The sequence below is a fragment of the Papilio polytes genome, unplaced genomic scaffold (assembly GCF_000836215.1).
Source record: "Papilio polytes unplaced genomic scaffold, Ppol_1.0 DF824270.1, whole genome shotgun sequence".
Lineage (NCBI taxonomy): Eukaryota > Metazoa > Arthropoda > Insecta > Lepidoptera > Papilionidae > Papilio > Papilio polytes.
Window position 1 is genome coordinate 2,564,734 of NW_013524934.1, and position 15,734 is coordinate 2,580,467.

General features: G+C 32.5%; 3 protein-coding genes across 5 annotated transcripts; 2 read left to right on the top strand and 1 right to left on the bottom strand.

Moving 5' to 3' along the window:
- The first annotated feature begins 1,387 nt into the window (after positions 1 to 1,387).
- Positions 1,388 to 3,635, top strand: LOC106104025 (UDP-glucuronosyltransferase 2B15-like). The gene is made up of 4 exons (XM_013283968.1): positions 1,388 to 2,284; positions 2,449 to 2,671; positions 2,812 to 3,031; positions 3,243 to 3,635. The coding sequence occupies exons 1-4, from the start codon at positions 1,463 to 1,465 to the stop codon at positions 3,526 to 3,528; spliced, it is 1,551 nt and encodes a 516-aa protein (XP_013139422.1). The 5' UTR covers positions 1,388 to 1,462; the 3' UTR covers positions 3,529 to 3,635.
- A 421-nt stretch (positions 3,636 to 4,056) lies between these two features.
- Positions 4,057 to 5,843, top strand: LOC106103781 (UDP-glucuronosyltransferase 2B17-like). The gene is made up of 4 exons (XM_013283663.1): positions 4,057 to 4,881; positions 4,955 to 5,177; positions 5,543 to 5,740; positions 5,818 to 5,843. The coding sequence occupies exons 1-4, from the start codon at positions 4,057 to 4,059 to the stop codon at positions 5,841 to 5,843; spliced, it is 1,272 nt and encodes a 423-aa protein (XP_013139117.1).
- A 955-nt stretch (positions 5,844 to 6,798) lies between these two features.
- Positions 6,799 to 12,094, bottom strand: LOC106105602 (UDP-glucuronosyltransferase 2B14-like). 3 transcript variants are annotated; one of them, XM_013286032.1, is made up of 5 exons: positions 11,628 to 12,088; positions 10,842 to 11,398; positions 7,710 to 7,932; positions 7,374 to 7,593; positions 6,799 to 7,178 (listed from the first exon to the last, which is right to left on the bottom strand). In XM_013286032.1, coding segments are annotated over exons 1-5 (1,290 nt in total). In that variant the 5' UTR covers positions 11,629 to 12,088; the 3' UTR covers positions 6,799 to 6,889. The 3 variants fall into 3 exon arrangements, with proteins under 3 accessions (XP_013141486.1, XP_013141478.1, XP_013141469.1); XM_013286024.1 differs by having other exon boundaries at positions 10,842 to 12,094; XM_013286015.1 differs by lacking the exons at positions 10,842 to 11,398; positions 11,628 to 12,088 and adding an exon at positions 8,717 to 10,811.
- Positions 12,095 to 15,734: the final 3,640 nt, after the last annotated feature.

The following is a 15,734-nucleotide window of genomic DNA, read 5'->3' on the forward strand; positions in this document are numbered from 1 at the left end:
ATATATACATACAGTAAAATTAGAGTATCTGTTTGTAATTTAAAATAACAGTAACAAAACATCCCGCATATCGTCTTCGAATCTGAATTTTAAGGGCCTGTCCTACCATTCTTCTAAATTGTCATCTGACATCGGAATACCAAAATTCGACATTAGACTGTTAGATAACAGTCTAATGTCGAATTTTGGTATTCCGACAGTGGAATCACTTTTAAGTTATCTATGCTACTATCAGCCAGTGGTGGGACAGGGCCGTAGACTCTTCAGGATATCTTATGGATTACTAATCACATTCATGTCTCAAATTTTGAGACAATTATCTCGAGGGCAAAGATTGAAAAAAGGTATTTAAAAAAAAAACTATTATTTCGATTTTAATTAACACATTCCTTTGAATAGTGTTATATGTTTAAACTTCATTATTTACTTAAATTAGGCTTATCAACATAATTATATAATATACATTGATTTCTTCCTTGCATTAGTAATCCAGACACACATGGCATCATGTAACTACAATTATAGATAAACACATCTTGCTTCAATTATTTACATACATAAACAATGACTACATAAAATGTCCTCATTTTACACAATACAATTTTGTAATAAATATATGCTACAAAAGTGTTTTAATTATTTCAAAGTTTATAAATGTAATGTTGAACACTATCACTTGAACACTATCCTGGCTTACCCGTCTACGAACGAGGCCGGCATGGTGTTTATTTTGGCCCACATCTGTTTAAGAAAGTAGTTGGATAACTGTTTTTTGTTTGTTTTAAACTTATGGGCTGTTATTGTCGCTTCGCCACAATGCCTCCTTTATTAATTAATAAATAAAAACATATATGAGAACGCGGAAATATCAAGATGATATTAAAAATTATTTACATCAAAGAAACCATTATTCATCAACTAATATCATTGAGAAACACGTTGTTTCATGTTTAAAGTGATAAGCATAATAAAGAAACGAGAACTGACAAGTTTAGTGATTAATGACTACGATTTAATATATTTAGTCAATATTATCTCCAGCGGTGTCAGCTTGGCTGACTCTTAATATGTATGTATGGTTTTACAATACTGATTTTTCGTTAAGAACTATTTTATCAAAAAGAACGTTAATTCACTAAATAAATCACAGTTAAATTAACTTAATATAGTAAAATCTGAGATTAGTTTTACATTCATCGGACGTCCTTTATGCAATGATAATAATGCTTTATGTTTAACTAAACTACAATAAATCAGTTTAAAAACTGCCCATAAATGTTAAAAATGTCCAAGCATCGCCGCATTGTGACGATAGTAAACATTTATGATTAGATACATAAATAATTTCGGTAATAATAAATAATTTCAACGATAATAAGATAACAAAATAATGAGTCATGTGAAATCAGGTTTATAATATCGTGTCTATAACCATTTGTACCAAACTTGTTCAAGTGTAGCAATGTTGTTCAGTTTAGTGGTTTATTTGTTATGTTTTAAAACATCATGGATAGAATCAGCTCGAATACTAGCGATGTTTCCGACACCATCGATCAGTCATCAAGTTGTATTCCGTCCTCTGACGCAAGAGCTGGCAAAACGAGGTCACGAAGTCACAGTTATCACACCAGACCCCGCATTTCCTAAAGGACAAGCGCCTAAGAATCTCACAGAAATCGACGTTCATGATATTTCGTACACCAAATGGAGGAATATAATGTCGGGAATAGATAACATTCCAAGAGATCCAATAGAGCAAGTTAAGGTAATCATAGATTCAGCTTTTGCTGTATTTGAAGATCAAGTGAAAAGTGAAAGTGTTCAAGAAATACTGAAATACAAAGAAGATTATTTCGACTTGATACTTGTAGAGGCATGTATAAGACCTACTCTCGGGTTATCTTATGTTTTCAAAGCTCCAGTTATTCAAGTAAGTTCGTTTGGTGCTGTGATGAACAATCATGATATAATGGGTTCAGCAATACATCCAATTTTATACCCAAATCTGGCTAGAGAAAGATTATATAATTTAACTATGTGGGAAAAAATAACACAGTTAATAAATGAGTACAAAACAATAATGTACTCGATTAACAAAGACTACGATAATCAAATATTGAAGAGATTGTTTGGCAATAACGCACCACCCATTGATGAATTATATGACAATGTTGCGATGTTATTTTTAAACTTTCATCCTATTTGGGATAGTAATCGTCCTGTGCCTCCAGGAGTTATCTACTTAGGAGGACTGCATCAGAATCCACAAAAAGAACTACCCAAGGTAAGGTATAATAAGTGCTATCATAGAAACATTCTTCTTTTTTTGTTTGATGAAACTAGCCTAGGTCGAAAAGAAACGAACGTTTTTGTATCGGATTGCTAACTTGTTTTAAAAAGAGTAGACGATCACGACGATTAATCTCAATACATTCAATATTTTTTCAGGATCTAAAATCGTACTTAGACTCATCCAAAAACGGTGTTGTTTACTTCAGTTTAGGAACAAACGTCAAACCATCAAATCTACCAGCTGAGAAGCTACAAGCTATAGTTAAAGTGTTGTCGCGATTTCCATATGATGTTTTGTGGAAATGGGACAATGATGAATTACCAGGACGATCGAGTAATATAAAAATATCAAAATGGCTGCCCCAATCAGACTTATTACGTAAGTTTTTATCTCGTTTCCGAAAACATTAAAAGATCATACGAAAACCTCCATCTCTAATCATTATGACAAAGTTTAAAGGTTAAATAAAATTTATTAAAATTAGTCAATGTGTTTTTCTCATGATGTTTTGTTTTCAGGGCATCCTAAAATAAAACTATTCATAACTCAAGGTGGTCTGCAATCAACAGACGAGGCGATAACTGCTGGAGTACCGCTGATTGGTATACCAATGCTAGGTGACCAGTGGTATAACGTTGAGAAATACGTTCACCACAAAATTGGTCTTATGGTTAACATAGACACATTGACGGAGAAAATTTTTGAAAATGCTATAAAAACTATTCTCAACGACAACAGGTAATTTTTACATGTTATTTATAAGAATTGATTTTCTTCTCCTTGTCATCTATATGACGCCTACTGCTGGGCATATGCTTCCCACATCCAGCATTCTCCAGCAACGTTAACCACATCATCGATCCATCTTGTAGGGGTCCTAAGCAAAATGCGCCCTGTCGGTGATCGCCATTCCAGGACTTTGTGGCCGAATTGTGCTATTTTGTTCCAGCTATCGTGAGAACATAGTGCGACTGCGCAGTATAATGAGTGACCAGCCACAGAGTCCGCTAGAGCGCGCTGTGTGGTGGACAGAGCACGTGCTGCGTCACGGCGGCGCGCGTCACTTGAGGAGTCCGGCCGCCAACATTTCGTGGTCTCAATATTTAGAATTAGAACTTGTGTTCGTTTTGTTTGCATTATTAGTCCTCTCTTTATTTGTTTTTATTATTACTATTAAGGTGATTTGTAGTTTTGTATTTCAAAAGTTACTAGCAAATAAGATAAAAAAAGCTTAAATATTTTATTTCGATTTGTTGGACGTAAATTTTATAAATGGTGTCAACAAAACAATTTTCTATTTCATCAATAGAATAGGAAATACGTCATGATCAATGAAATAAAAAGATCATTCCTTTTAAAATATTTTCATTAGGTAAAAAATCTTATATTTTAATAAAAATTGATATTAAAAAGTAATTCATGTACGCTAATCTTGCAATTGTGTTATTTTTTTTTTATATGCAGAAAGTTATGTATTAATAATGGAATTTTATTACTACGTACTTATTTAATGAAGAAAAAACGTTTTGCCACATTAATGAGATGGCCTACTACAAAAACCGATGAATCAATTTCAAAAATAATGACTTCCTCATTTGATAATGTATGTTATTTACTTAATTTTGATCACGATACAATTTACCTTTTTGTAAAATATCTTTCTATTAACTAAAAAGCGTTTTTATCGCCTATACTTAATTTGCAAGTTTCGGAAACTATGTTATCTAAAATTATTTAGAATCAAAACCTTATACTGAGTGAACATGAAAATTGTAGGCGCAATTGTATTGTTTACGTTACATTTTTCTAATATATATGGAGCACGAATTTTGGCTGTATTTCCAGTACCATCGATAAGTCATCAAATAGTTTTTCGTCCAATTATTCAAGAACTATTAAAACGTGGCCATGAATTGGTTGTTATTACTCCTGATCCTGCATACACTGAGAACAAAACACCGGTCAACTTAACGGAAATTGATGTACATGATTTATCATACTCTACGTGGGAGAGATTTATTCAAAGATCAGAACATCCTAAAAGTTGTTGGGTCGATAAAGTGTTATTCATTATATCTGTAGTAGAACAAGTTTTTGAAAGACAAATGAATTCGCAAGTAGTTCGAGAAAATGTACTAAATGGCAACGAGAAATTTGATCTTATACTAGTGGAGGCTAGTGCAAGAATGACTCTTGGTCTAGCTCATGTTTTTAAAGCACCTGTGATTCAAATAAGTTCTTTTGGTTCGGTTGTCAAAAATTACGAAGCATTAGGGACACCGTTTCATCCATTTTTGTATCCAAGTGTATTCAGATATCGCATATACGATTTAAATATTTGGGAAAAGTTTGCAGAGTTGTATAAAGAAATAAAATTCCACTATAGTCTTCAGAATAGCGAAATACGTGAGAATGAAGTGATGAAGCAACTTTTTGGAGCAGATACACCAACACTACATGAATTGTATCCAAAAGTTGAATTGTTACTATTAAATGTGCACGCGATTTGGGAAAACAATCGTCCTGTACCACCGAACGTTATATTTTTGGGTGGATTACATCAAAATGACAAAAAAGAATTACCAAAGGTAAGACTCATTTTATAAAATCACATTGTTTCATTGGACTTCAAAATAATTTTAAAATACTAATAATTTCTAGGATTTACAAACATATCTCAATTCCTCTGTAAATGGTGTAATATATGTTAGTTTTGGAACTAACGTGAGGCCGTCATTGCTTCCGTTAAACAAAATGAAAATATTAACCGAAGTGTTTTCGGAATTACCATACGATATCATATTCAAATGGGATAAAAATGAATTACCTGGACGGAGTGGAAATATAAAAATTTCAAAATGGTTACCGCAGGCTGACTTGTTAAGTGAGTAATTTCTATTTCGTCTTTGTCATTGAATAGTTTTCGCCTGCGATTCCGTCCGCTTGAATTAAAATTATAAAAAAGTTTCCACCTGTTCAATATGTTCCTCCAGAGTATGCTCTATAAATATGCCAAATTTCATCGATGTCCATTCACCAGTTTAAGTTACAAATTCTCACAATCTATCTAAATTTTCGCCTTTATCATATTAGTAGTAAAGTAATAATTAAGTGTGCCAAATGATCCAATTTGAACTCTTAAGATCCACTGCAGTATCAATTCAATGTAATATCACGAAAGATTAGTTATGCATGAAGAAAAACATATTGGTTTTATTTAATACCGTTTAACAATTTTCTCCTTTCCAGGACATCCGAAGATCAAATTATTTATAACTCAAGGTGGTCTTCAATCTACAGATGAAGCGATAACTGCTGGTGTTCCATTACTAGGTATACCGATGTTAGTAGACCAATGGTACAATGTTGAGAAGTATGAGAAATTTAAAATTGGACGTGGTCTTGATATGGATACACTTAGTAAAGAAACTTTAGCAGCTACTATAAGTACCATAATAGAAGACGAAAGGTATAAAATGAAATTTTTATATAATAATATGCTAATGATATAAAACCATCTACAGAACGATTGGAACACATCGTGTCGTAACTAAATCAACTGTACAAAATTGCCATTTAAAAATTTACAGGCGCCAATTGAAATATTAAAAACTTTAATTAAAAAACGAAAATACTAGTGGACACTAAGAACTAGTTATTATGAATCAAATATCAATTTTTCTACAATAATACAACTTATACAAAAAATACTAAAAGAGATTAAAAAGCATGCCATCTATGTCGTAGATAAAATCATACTAATATTATAAATGCAAAAATCTACATGGATGGATATATGGATAGATATTTGTTAGAGTTTGTAGCCGAAACGTCTGAGCGAATTTCAATGAAATTTGGTGTAGATGTAGAGGATAGTCTGGAAGAACACAGGCTACTCACTTTTGTTTTTTTTTCCACGCGGACGGAGTCGCGGGCGACAGCTAGTACGTAATTTTTTTTTTATTCTATAATAACTTTTATTCGTATTGTATTCTCAGTTATCGCAAGAATATAGAACATCTACGTAGAGTAATGAACGACCAATCAACAAGGCCGTTAGACCGTGCGGTGTGGTGGATAGAACATGTGCTGCGACACAGAGGGGCTGGACATCTTAAATCTGCAGGCGCCCATGTCACCTGGTCTGAATTTCTAGAATTAGATCTTATTGTGGCATTAATAGTTTTGACCGTTGTATCTTTAATATTGAGTTTGCTAATTTGTATATCAACTTGGAATTTTCTAAGCAAAATCGTTTGGAACGGTAAGTTAAAGATATTTTAAGATATTTTTTTAATTTTCGTAGAAAATAAAATGTGTGTAACGTATTTGCAATAAAACCATAATCTTTGATGCTTCTCAGTGTTTTCAATTATTTTTCAGAGGTATTAAAGAAAGAGAGCGTTGTAAAATTTTCTGCAAAGATAATGGATGGGACACCTATAGTTACTTTACAGGATGAACATGGATTCAAATATGACTTACATAAAAATAAATAAAAACTGTTTTCACTTCAAATTGTATTTTTTTCTATATTGCACAATTGGTGGCTGTGGTGAGAATTCGAACTAATAATTAGCTAAAATTTACATAAAACTATAACATCTTTTCTTTATAATGAATTTGATAAAGTTGCAACAATTTTTGGAATGTAAACCTTAAAACTAAAGTAATTAATACAAGTGATGTGACTAAACTAATAAGTACTAAGGAAAGTAGTTCTAACTCTAAGTATTCGGACCAGGAAATGTTAGCGGCTGGTGATCTGAGATGCTTAGCACCTCCGTGACGCAGCACGTACTCCAACCACCAGATGGCTCGCTCCAGCGGCTTTTGTGGTTGATCTTGCATCAGACTGCGTAGCCGGATTATGTTGTTTCTATAACTGTAAAAAAGAACGATTAGAATGAATCATTAATCAAATAAAAAATAATACACATAGCTATCTATATTTCTACGACATTTTACGTAGTATAAAATTATATAAGGCCTCAATCAACTATTTTAGTTCATCAAGAAATACATAGAGTAAAAAGTAATGATAACTAAAGAAAATCTATTGCATAAAGTAAACACCAACCTTTCATTTTCAGCTACGTCTAGTAAGGCTTGTTTCAATTTTTCTTCAGTCAGATCTTCAAAGTCCAGCCGCACACCGATTTTATGATAAACATACTTTTCAACATTGTACCACTGATCTCCTAACATTGGTACACCAACTAGCGGTACGCCGGCTGTGATAGCTTCGTCAGTAGACTGCAATCCTCCTTGTGTTATAAATAGTTTGACATTTGGATGTCCTGCAAATATAATTGTAAGTTGTAAAACTTCTGAAGTGAATCAGGCCTAATGTTAACTCACACAGAGTACTCAACATATAAATTTAAATATTATAGTGTAAACATAAATAACTTACTCAACAGATCAGACTGTGGAAGCCATTTGAAAATCCTAACATTATCTGATCTTGGTTGTAAACTTTCGTCATCCCATTTCCATATGACATTGTAAGGTAGCTCGGCGAACACTTTATGGAAAATTTCAATTTTCGCTGGATCCAATAAAGACGGCCTGACATTTGTGCCGAAACTGAAATATATTACACCATTCTTCGAATTGTCCAGTAATTGCGAAAGGTCCTTAAACAAACAACTTTTTATATATTTATATCCACTAATGTTGAGAACCATATATGTAGATATTATTGTACCGCTTATTTAATTTTTATCTGATAGCACTTATTACAGCCACTACAAAGTGTGATAGTGTAAAAACAATTGTAATCACTTCCACGTTTTATCTATTGCAGACATAATATAATAATATTTATCTTCATGGAAGTAATTACTCAAGATAAAATGGAGACGGTTTGTAGAGTATTTTAACTGTTGAAGAAATTTAGAGGTGACTTACTAAGTGATGAATGATGATGAATGGATGGATTGTGTGCAAAAATGAGAAGGGAGTGTCGTCTATGACGATGAATAATGAAAGTTAGATTTATATTAATAAGATCTGTTGCACCAACCCTACATCAAAAGAATAAGAGCGGGAAGAAGATGACCATCATCACAACCGCACTAGACGTCCCCACTGAGGGTTCCGGAGTCTACCCTAGTACGGGGTGACTTACCAATAGTCAACATATAAAAATCGAAAATAATTTGCACATGGCACATGACGTAATTCGCTCTACTAATCAAAAACATTTATCTCTACTAATCAAATAACTTTTTGTCCTTTCGTCCAGGGACGGTATAAATGATTGAAATGTCATATTAAAATTCAAACTATATAATAAATACAAACTATATATTTACATTTATCTACTAAACACAATCCAATCGAAACAATTTAGGTAATGTTGTAAGAAGTTGTTTGACATTTAAAATTATTTAAGAAAATCATGATACACCGCCTTACCTTAGGCAATTCTTTTGGTGGTTTTTGGTGTAATCCACCCATGTGCACAACGGCGGGTGGTACGGGATAATTTCCTTCCCAAATAGGATTTATATTCAAAAACAACATCTCAACTTTATTTTTCAATTCATTTAGAGTTGGAGTGTCAGGGCCGAATATTCTTTTCAAAGCTTTGTTTTCTTCGTCTTCGGAAGCAATCGTTATGTATTTTATTCTGACTTGAGTATAAAGGTCAATTATTTTTTCCCAAATAGTCATATTGTAAAGTTTTTGACTGAAGAAATTACGATATAAATAAGGAGGATTAGTTGGCGCACCGATTATTTCATAGTTGCCAAGAAATGGACCAAAAGAGCTGACCAAAATTGTCGGAGCTTTAAAAAGATGTGAGATACCTAAAGCTGTTTCCAAAAACGCTTCAACTAATATTAAATCGATTCTTTGTTTTTTATCGCTGATAAATTCTTTTACTTCTGTTATGTTCATTTGCTCTTCTATCGCGATTATACTTAACTCCTTTATATTATGTACTTGAGTTATAACCTCGTTTGTTTTCCCAATTATTATTCTATGCAGATTTTTTCTCAATAAATTATATGATACATCATGCATATCAATTTCTGTCAAATTTGCAGGAGTTTTTCCTCTGGGATAAATAGGATCTGTTGTAAGTACAGTCACTGTGTGCCCACGTTTGATCAATTCTAATGTTATTGGTCGAAACACGACTTGATGACTGATCGAAGGACATGGATAATAGGCTAAAATATTTGCAGACTTAACACTAACTATAAAATTTAATAGCAAAATATGTAAAACCTTGACCAACATGATCACAAGCACACTAACTGAAGAATGAAGGAACCTCAAGGGTAAACGCATTTATAAGTTTAATGAATCACGACCAGTGTACGTGGACGTGTTAGATATAAATTCCAAGTCATCATGTCTGTCATCTCTGTTGAGAACCTATAAGATATAATGTACCACTCTATTGATTTTCTTTTATTTGATAACACTCATTACAGCCACTACACAGTTTGATAGCGTAAAAATAATTATTAACACCTCTACGCTTAATTTATTTAAGAAGTAATATAGTTAGTAATGTTTATCTGCATGTAAGTAATAACTCAAGACAAAATGTAAACGGTCTGTTGAGTATTATACCTTTTGAAGAAATTATAGAGATTTCATACTAAATGACGGTTTTATTGATTCGAATGTATCAATGGTTGAAGATATGACTTTAAAAGGCAAACAAATTGATTCGATTTAGTGTACAATGTGGAGAGACATTCCGTTATGACTAATACGAGATGGATGGATTGTATCAAAAAAATGAGAAGATGGATTGTATGAAGAAAACGACGGAATATAGATTGATATCGAGGAAGAAAATCTGGTGCACCGACCCCACATGACAAGTAGAAGAACAAGGAGAAGACGATCATCATCAGCTCGCTAGACATCCCCACTGAGCAGCCCGGAACCTATCCTAGTTGAAGTAAATATGTCATAGACTTGACGTTTAATCGTTGTATTTAGTAGTAGATGTTTTCTTTCACGGAGTGTTGGTTAAATATTTATGAAATTCAAAAATAGAAATATACATATTACATGGTGGAATTCGAACTGTGGACCTGCAGATGACAAGTTAAATCAAACTTTTAAGCCACCAAAGCTCACAATGATAATGTTATCGTAATAATGATAACCGGTGACTCGATATGCTAGAATATCAGAAACAGAATGTATTAATGTGAAAATTTTAACTTTTGTTTTATTAGAGTAGCAAGAATTATTGTTTCTTCGGCTTTGTCAAAAACTAATACTGTATTTGAAAAATGTATACAGTGGCAGTAACCGCTGCTTTGGATGTAACGAAATGTATTTACATTGAACTCTACTAACTTAAGAGCTTTATTTCTTATCGTTTTCATTAAAATCGTTCAGAGGGAGAAGTGAAAATACTCAAAAGCTGTCAGACATACGACACTTCTAAAAGTATACGTCAAAATTTATAGTTGTCTACCGAAACTCGAACCAATGGAAACAATTTAATTTAGTCTACAGGTATTATTTAACATTTAATAACATTAAGTGAAAAGAGCCATATCCTTACCTTGGGTAATTCTTTTGGTGGTTTTTGATGTAACCCACCCATGTATACAACAGCGGGTGGTACGGGATAATTTCCTTCCCAAATAGGATTTATATTCAAAAACAACATCTCAACTTCATTTTTTAATTCATTTAGATTTGGAACATCAGGGCCGAATATTCTTTTTAGAGCTTTGTTTTCTTCGTCTTCAGAAGCTGACAAGTATCTTATTCTGATTTGAGTATACAAGTCATTTAACTTTTCCCACATAGTCATATTGTAAAGTTTTTGACTAAAGATATTTCGATACAAAAGTGGAGGATTGGTTGGTGCACCGACTATTTCATAACTGCCAATAAATGAACCAAAAGAACTTATCACAACTGTCGGAGCTTTATAAACATGTGATATTCCCAAAGCCATCAAGTAAAACGCTTCAACTAATATTAAATCGAATTTTTCTGTTTCACTACTGATAAAGTCTTTTACTTCTTTTATGTTCATTTGCTCTTCTATTACTTGCGGTGCAAACTCCTTTAAAATATTCACTTGATGTACAACATCGCTTCTTTTTCCCACTAAAAATTTATGCAAGTTTTTTTTCAACAAATTATATGAAACATCATGCATATCAATTTCTGTTAAATTTGCCGGAGTTTTTCCTTTTGGATAAATAGGGTCAGTTGTAAGTACGGTCACTGTGTGCCCACGTTTGATCAATTCTAATGTTATTGGTCGAAACACGACTTGATGACTGATCGACGGGCATGGGAAATACGCTAAAATATTTGCTGCCTTAATACTTACTATAAAATTTAATAGCAAAATATGTAAACCTTTCACCAACATGATCACGAGCAAACTTACTAAAGAATGAAGGAACCTTAAGATAAAGCGCATTTATAAGTTTTTATTGAAACATGACCAGTGTACGTGGTCGTATTAGATATAATTTACAAGTCATCATGATTCTTCTTTCATCTCTTATCTACGTAATCATTAATTAAATGTCTGGACGATAACCTTAAGTTGTATGCGTAGTAACAAACATACTTAGGAAAAAATAATTTGGAATCATAGAATTAGCTTAACTTTTCTGACCATTACGAAGGTACACCTATGAAGACATTCTTAGCTTTAGACACTGCCAGTTCAATATTTAGTTTGAAAAATTTAATGTAATTTGATGTGAAATACAAAAATCTATTCTTTTAGTAACACGAAACAGCCAAGTCTATTCTAATAAAGAATAAATACGTAGCTTGCTTATATGCATGTTCTAGTTAATCTTTACTTCTGTCCCGATTGCTATTTGTAGTCTGTTATGAAGGAGTATCTTTAATCAGAGTCTGAGTGTTGAATTCTTATCAAATAGTTGGAGTGATATTTATATAAGGTATGTTATCATTTAACACGTAATTGATTTAGTATACTTATGATGATAAGATGACTCATTGAAAGTAATTTGTCTGACTTCCTATACTACTACGACATTAATTCGATGATTGCATCACAATTTAAAAACCACTTTTATTGTTTAAAAGTTGTAATGGAATAGACGTAAATATCCGTTTAGAGTATTTCCTAATATTTTAGAGATCCAGATAGAAATTGGCCGACTTTTGGTTGTGATATAAAGAACATCTATAAAATGGGGCACAGCGAGTATTGTCTTTTCTGTCGACACTCTCATTTTAATGTAAATACAATACAAGGCAAAATCATAGAATTTAAAATTGGTTAAATGTCCTTCATAATCAATTATTATAAAAAAATTACACCTTTTTCTTATTATGACTTCGATAAAGTGGCAACAATTTTCGGAATATGCACCTTGAAACTAATGTAATTAATATAATAACAATAATCAAAGTAATACGTGGATGTAATTTGATATCATAAAATATTGTTTAGTCATAAAGATAATGTTATAAATAAAAGGTCACCATCATTGATAAGATAATGTAAGTAGTCCTTTTTTGACAATTTTTTGACATGTTGGGTTTTCGAGCTATTAAAAGTGAGAAAGTTGAGATGGTTTGTAAGTGTTTGTTGACCTAAATTGCTAAACGGAATTCGATGAAATTCGGCATAGATGTAGAGGGAATTTTAGAACACATAAGATGCTTACTTTTTTTTAATTCCACGCTGATGGAGTCGCGGATAACCTTATAGCGCGCTAGTAACAAAATAATTTAACAATCGTCTCTGAATTAACCAATTATTGTACTTAAAATCGTTTTTATGTTTATTTAATCATCCAAGCTATAGAACAAAAAAGTAATATATTATCTATATTTATACTACTATTATAAAGAGGAAAGATTTGTATGTATTAAAATAACTCGAACTCAAAAACTACAGAGCCGATTTCAAAAAATAATTTCACGATTAAAATCCTATGTTATCAGTGATTTTTTTTTAATTTCACCCGGCCGAAATTGCGAGCATCAGCTAGTGTTTAATAAATAAATACAAAAAGGAAAGAAACAAGTAGGAAAGTTAACAATATGGAATCAGTTTATAATTGTTCCAAACTATCATAGAGTTAAAAGTACCAGACAACCCTAGCCTAAAAAAATTTATTCACCTTTGTCATTTGGCAAAGTCAAATTATTATACTGAACGCATATGACTGAAAGTTCACCCGACCTTACTATATACGAACAACTTTACTAATGAATAGCCGTTTAATTTAGAGTGTAGTAACGAAGCTTTGAATACGCGTAACGCGAGCTACCAACTTGATTACATTTGATATATATAGATGATACTGGTAAGCTAGACGCGCTAATTTCTGAATCGCTTATTTCTTCATAATAGACGATATTAAAAGTCAGTTCTACCAAAGTCTTGTAAATTTTCAGATAAAAATCCAACGTATAAAATATGTAATAAAAATATCGGATTTTGTTACTCTATCTGACAATGACGTTTTAAGCTATCTGAGCCTCTATCAGCCAGTGGTGGGATAGGCCCTAAGTCTCTAATATATACGAGTACTTATAATAAAAATTGGTGTGTCTGTTATGTAATATTGAAAGAAAAATTACAGACTTCGCGAAGATGATGTATTTCCATGATTGATGATTAAGAAAATATCATTTAAAAAATATTTGTCTAACTGCAAGTCGCGTTTGTTCCGGGTAACCTCCGGAACCGCTGGGCCGATTTTGCTGACATGGATTGGCGTATTATAACCTACTTTTTTAAATTCCGCGCCGTCTAAATGGCGATCTTTGTCTCTGGAACGGATGGAATGATTTAACCGGAACTTTGACTGTAAGTTGATACACGCGGAAATCTTATAGACGAGCATTTTTTTATCCCGCTATAATCAAGTTTGCTGGCGACATCGCGTCAGTAAAAAATATTGTAAATGGTGTATCTTATACCTCAATCAAAACAAAAGAATACACATTATACACACACAAAAACAAGACACTTACACTCGTGAGATAAAACGCGGAATTCCTTCCAGTTTACGCTTGTCTTTTAAGTATTTGTGGTATTACTGAAGCGGGCCATCCACTGGAGCATTATCCGAAGACTTGTGTTATAATGTGGTAGACTTTTAAAGGCACATAAACCAAGTTCCTATAACTATTATTAGTAATAATTAATCCAGATTCACTCCTGTTTTGTATCCCATTATGTATTCTATTAACAATTTGTTTCTCTAACAATTAATTAATTTATGTTTATTACATTTAAACAGGAAGATAATTTATACTGTCGAGTAGAATGGTAAACACAGGTGTTGGGAGCTAATAAATGCAAAGTCACGACCTCCATCTTACAAGAAATGTGACCGAGCAAGACGCTTCGTAAATCGTTTGTATAAAGTTTTACATTAATTTATAATCTGGATAATTAGAGCTACACCCTCACACCTATTGCCTAGAAGTAAGTAAAATTAATAAGATTAGTCGGTTTTAAAGAAGTCAGCAAACAAACCTTTTAATATTATCCCCTATTTCTTTTCTAGGCCAACTCTAATCGTTTTACACTCCAAAACAGATGACTCTCGCGGCGATCTGACAACTACAAGATGGACTACAAGTGAAAGTCATTCCATGTGTTATCTGAAGAACCTTACAAACTAACCGAAGTCTGTAACAAAAATATAACTAATCAGGTTCAATATTTTCGACGCCTGGTTAGTGTTGTGTCACGGGCGACGCTAGAGAGCAGGGCAGGGCAGGTACCCCCCCCCCCTCCTTATATCTACACTAATATTATAAAGAGGAAATATTTGTATTTTTGTATGTATTAAAAGAAATTAAAAACCTACGTTATCACTGAGTAAATTGGCATATATTTCTTAATTTCACACCGGTAAAGTCTTGGGTAACAGCTAGTGCAATACACAAAAGCTACATAACCCACTATTAATGGTAGACAATCAAGTTTTTTTCATGGATTCTTGCGAAATTATTTAAACTATTTTACTTATGTTTTATAGGTACGTGTTTTTATATCCGCATTTGATTTTCCCACAGTCATAAAACAATCATAAAACTGCCTAAATTGTCGCTCAGCGTACGTTTTATTGGCGTCAAAACGATATTTAATGTGGTAAATATCGCTAAATTTGTTCTCAAGTTATATGTATGAAAATATTGCGAAGTATAAAAAAATGATGTAATTCACTTATCTATGCATATTAATAAACTTTTTCTTCAGTTTAAGCGGAAAGCCTGTACAAATCATTTAAACAATTAATTACTTTACAATATACCCATAAAATATGCAAATTGGTATAACACGAGCGTCATGTAAACATTAAATCATAATACCGAAGCGCTTGTTAACAGAATATCCAATGCCTATGAGATTACAATAAACCAATAACGGCCTAATACTAAAACGACATTTAAATATGCAATAGCGTTTAATTAAATTACAAATAAC